The sequence below is a fragment of the Corticium candelabrum genome, chromosome 20 (assembly GCF_963422355.1).
Source record: "Corticium candelabrum chromosome 20, ooCorCand1.1, whole genome shotgun sequence".
Lineage (NCBI taxonomy): Eukaryota > Metazoa > Porifera > Homoscleromorpha > Homosclerophorida > Plakinidae > Corticium > Corticium candelabrum.
Genome location: NC_085104.1, coordinates 3,025,597 through 3,030,596, shown reverse-complemented (window position 1 = coordinate 3,030,596; position 5,000 = coordinate 3,025,597). Strand labels below are relative to the sequence as shown.

Below are 5,000 nucleotides of genomic sequence, written 5' to 3'. Positions count from 1 at the left end.
CGTGTCCTGAATCCAGCCTCCAATGCATTCCAAAAGATTATTTTGGAATTGAGGTGAACAGTAGGTAAGGTTTTCTTAGTCCTCTTCTTTGTAACAGAAAACTAGTACCCAAGGCAGTGTCTCCAGCATCAGTGCGAAACTTCAGCAAAGCTAAATAGTTGCCAGGGCTTGTTTCGGTGTCAGATGAAGTAGCGCTGAACTTTCGGAGCGATGTCCCTTAATTAGAGCAATATTTTGTTTGCCACAAAAGACTATGCATTTGATAATGGACCTCAGTTTTTCTCTGTTGGCTGCGATAGTTTTAGTCCTGTGATCGAATACTTGCTGTGCAACGTTCGCACGTCCTGAAACATGGGCCATAAAACCATCGTATTCACGTTGACCACCAATATGATATGCCTGTTTTGAATGCTTAGCTAGTGTAGTCGATACCCGAGCAAGGTTGACCATTCGGTTGGTGATACGTTGACCGAACTTACCTTTGTTCTTGGCAAATAACGCACAAGTCAAACAGAAGCCCCCGTTTAGGGCAGGAGAATAAACCAACCAAGAGTGTGTGCTTAGCCACTGTAAACGAAAGTGACGTGTGCTACCATATCGTTTCTATTCTGGAAAAATAAACGAATTTGGCGGCTTGTACACATTCTTCAACAAGTCGTGCTTCTCATAGTCGGACATTGTCTCTTTCCTGTAGAAGTTCCCAACATCCCACTCCTCAACACGTTTTCCCCAAGTCTTTGATTGTAGTTGGCTTTCTAAGTCATCACTATTCCTCGTCTCTTCTTGTGATAGTGGAGGAAGAACAAAGGAAGTATGGCTTACTTGTGATGTCAGTGACCTTGGCGAAGAATGTTGTGTGCAATCTTGACATTTCAAATGAAAGAAGGGGCTCAAGGAAGTCGATGCAGTTCTTGGCTGACTAGGTAGCTGCAGGGCTTCACTTGCTACACTGCTTGAAGTGTTTCTATCAGAAGACATCAAATAGGTACCGTCGGATATGCTGTAATTTGGTTGTGTAGAAACAGGAATGATGGGATAGTTGCAACAATCCTTTCTTGCTTCCATTTACTTCATCACCTATGATCTTCCTTTTCTTTACCAGACCCATCTTTGTAAAGTCCCACAAGGTTGACTGCTTTCGACATGAGTTTGCAACTACAGTAGTCCCTCGCTTGAGCGACCCCTCTCGCAAGCGACCACCTCTCTTGAGCGACCAAATTTTGGAGCACGGACCCACTGTAGCACAGATTTACCTCTTGTGAGCGACCACCTCGGTAGTGCGACCAGCGACCGGGGTATTTTGCGACCTTAAGTAACGTGCGTTAGCCTCTTGCACGCGATTGTCGTTTGCAGCTGCCAAAGCCCACGCCTCGATGCCTAAGGATAAACAACGTAGGGTTCTCACCCTTAAAGAAAGATTAGATGTTCTTCGCCGAGTTGAAGGAGGGAGGTCGTGCCGGGCTGTCGCTACGGAGCTAAAAGTTGGTAAAACCCAGATTCAGAACATTATCAAGGAAAAAGAGAGCTTACTCAAACAATGGGCCGAAGGAGGTAACTCTCAAAGGAAGTACACAAAGCCTAGGCGTTCTCCGTTTGACGAACTTGATGTTGTCGTGTGGGAATGGTTTGTAGCGACCCCTCTCGCAAGCGACCACCTCGTTTGAACGACCATTTTTTAGCGTACAAAGGTGTGGTCGTTCAAGCGAGGGACTACTGTAATTGAGACCTACTGTTATCACATGCAACATTCGTGGGAATGTGAGTTGGTTCAATCAGAGGTACGAAGTGGATAGAGCTCCGTGTACAGTCTGACATAGTGACGAACGGCTCCACATAATACTTAAAGTCTGCTGTGTACAGGCATCTTTACATTGGGAGACGCCTCACCTCTGGGTGAAAATACTGTGTTCATAAAGAAACGGATTCCTTCATTCTTATTGGGGTAAACAGATTTTACCTTGCCCCTAACAACCGACGCCATTGCAGCAATGTGTAGCAACGATGCATATACACCTGACTTGGAAGTATGGATGGCTTGCCACCTTACGGCATTGCCAGACGCCTCCTCTGTAGTTACACCTGCATGTCTTCGAGATATAAACAACAAATTTGCATCATCCGAGAGTGTAGATGCAAGTAGCGAGACAACACTGAGCCTTGGTTGTTCTTCCTCGACACTTATGGCTAATGCACAAAATGATTCAGCATACCATTTCCAGTGAAGCCACAGCTCTACAAGGCAGGTTATACGGAATTCCAGATGCCAGCTTTCGTCTCCGCAACATAAAACAGAAGCATCTCGAAAAAGACTGTTGCCATCACCATACACTTTGCAAGGCCTGAGGTCGTTTAGTAAGTCAGCTGGCGGAAGAGACTCTGCAAGAGAGTCTAGAGCAAGTATTACAGCTTGGCAAGGTTTCCTGTTCAAAACAAATCCCAATGAAAGCAGACGGTCACTGGTTTTAGTGAGTAGGACAGACAGACAGTCTGAGTCATGTTCTTCCTGAATACGATCAAGTACATTCTTCAGGGCAGAACGGTCAACGTACTCTATGGCAAGATAATAAAACGAAGTTGATAAACACGTGACCGCGCGACCTGCATTACACATGCATAAGACACCACACCCACAATTTCGCGCCATGGAAGTAGTCTAATAGAGTCTGAGACGCCTCTTCCTAGCGGGGAGTGCACATACGTGTATGGTTGATCGATACACAGGTGTATAGTATTTGAGGTGTCTAAATACGTTTGCACCTTCCTAACTCCAATCCATTCTACTAGCTCAAACCGTGAAAATTTTAGTGTCGAAGCCATAGCTACTCCAGATAGCTGCAGCTTTATTACAGTAACCCGAGTTTCCGCAACTTGTGTTCACGCTACTTGACTCAATGAGTAACCCAAATATAGCCAAACGTTACTCGGAGCCCACTCTAACTTCCTCTGTGAATAACCACAAAGGAGGAAAACTCCCGGAAATTGCAGCAGGGTAGCCACTGGCGACTAGTAAAGTGAAAGATCTGATAGACTAATAATGTAGTAACGTACCAGTAACCTGATAGTGAAAGACGTGAGCGAGTCCACAGAGGTACACTGTGCAACGCTTCAATTTCAACTTGTAACACACACGCCGTCACATAACACAATCAGAGTAGCCTCGCAAGCCAGCCGGTCGGTGCGGGGTATGGGGCGGGGTTTGTGGTCGCAGGCGAAGACTGACTATGAATTCGTCCTCCTACTTGCAAAAGGACAGTGACAGTGTGCACAAGCTGATACATGCGCGTACGTCAGATATATTTAATTTTGTCTTCGGCGCAGCCAGAAGGATACTAGGAGGTTTGGCGCCTGGGCAATGGGGGGTCACGTGCAACCGTGAACCTCTATAGGCTACGCGCCTGCACTGCTGCAAAGAACGTTTGAAATATCGGTCATCGAGTATGTCGTTCTAGAATTGGACTCTTTTCGCCTAAACGTGCTCATCAATGCAAATTGTAAACAATGGAAATCGTCAAATCATTGCTTAGGGTTACGGGTTCTAGTTAGTGTTAAGGTTGGAGTCAGAGGTGGTTTAGGGTTAGTGTTAGGTTATGGTTAGGGTTAGGGTTAGGGTTAGCGTCGACGCTGGCGAGAACGCTAGCGATGACACTCAGGCAGGCGTCATATTGTAAACACTCGCACGTCGCGTCACGAGCCTCCTCAGGGTGGTCAGAGTTGCCGAGGCTAGAGTTGATTTAAGTTCAACTGTACCGTTTGAACCAAATATGCTCTGGCGTCTACAGGAAGCGCGTGCCTCTAGCCAACAAATTAGAGACTGGATCCGGAAGTGAAATAACCGAAAGTAGACTATGGAAGAAAAGCGTACCAAATGTGTGTAAGTATGGATAAAGCTTATTGTGGCAGATAAAGTCACGGTATTTGTAGATGCGAGGTGCAAGAAAAACGAGTGGAAACACTTATCGAAACAACCGGCCTCCCAGCAGCAGGCTGCCGAATGTTGTGGAAGCGTCTCCGCGACATCTTTGTGCGGGTGGAAAAATACCAAACCACTGATGTTTTCAGGATATGATGAGCATACGCGTAGTGCTCGTTGCTGAGACGATATTGCAAATAGCACAGCGTCAGCATCAGCATTTTGACACCTACTCGGCGTCTTTGCCAGCGTTCTCACAAACGTCCTTGTGAGTGTCACCAGCGTCACATTGTAAACCAGGCTTAACAAAAAGAATACTAAGGGCCCTAAGGATGTAAATCAAATTCCACAGCGCGTGTGATACCAATGTTATTAGCTAGGAACTGAGCTTTCCATTGGACTTTGACGTTGTTCTAGCCTTTGTACTTGTCAATATTGCGATTTTAGGCCGCTGTCAAGCGTTAGTAAGAGATTACAGCTACGTTAGAGAGCGTAGCAGAGAAATGGCAGATCAGAAATAACACTTGCAGTGCATCATACGCCTTTGAACGCGTACACAGATTCTCAGTTGAAATTGCAATGCGTCTTATGCTTCTACTGCAATGCGTCTACTACTACGCCGACAAAGTACACTTGTAACTGACACTAATCATGTCCCTAGGGACATAATTAACGTTGACCGCAAGGTGCGGTACCATACCAGACGTAGTGCTGATGGAAGCGCATCCGGGGCTGCAATCCACACTGCGTCTGGGGCGAGGCTACTATTTTGGGTTCCACCCAATATAGACGGTCTCTTACGTTACCGTTGCTGCAGACACGAATTTGTAACATTTTTAGAGTGTTTCACAGTATTCTGAAGCCGTTTGAAGTCTGTGTGTGAAGATAATGGCAATCAAACGCAGATGCTGGTCTCGCCCACTTCCAATGCGGTTTGCATGTGCATGCTGTACGTACACGAGTTTGGCACCACCAATTGACATAGCAGTTGCAAAGCATGCAAAAATCGGGTTAAGCAACTCGCATTTCCTGATAAGGGCAAAGAAAAGAGGTACTGCTACCTGAGAAGAGGTTGTATGAAATGTACACT

General features: G+C 46.0%; 2 protein-coding genes across 2 annotated transcripts in view; one reads left to right on the top strand and one right to left on the bottom strand.

Moving 5' to 3' along the window:
* LOC134196088 (zinc finger MYM-type protein 1-like) overlaps positions 1-450 on the bottom strand; it is a 1,300-nt gene extending 850 nt beyond the window's left edge. The window contains exon 1 of the mRNA XM_062665169.1: positions 322-450. Coding sequence (XP_062521153.1) covers positions 322-450 — 129 coding nt within the window. The remainder of the gene's footprint in view (positions 1-321) is intronic.
* Positions 451-3,200: 2,750 nt separating this feature from the next.
* Positions 3,201-5,000, top strand: part of LOC134195618 (uncharacterized) — a 10,606-nt gene continuing 8,806 nt past the window's right edge. Inside the window, exon 1 of the mRNA XM_062664672.1 lies at positions 3,201-3,282. Within this exon, the coding sequence (XP_062520656.1) occupies positions 3,222-3,282 (61 nt within the window). The 5' untranslated portion in view covers positions 3,201-3,221. The remainder of the gene's footprint in view (positions 3,283-5,000) is intronic.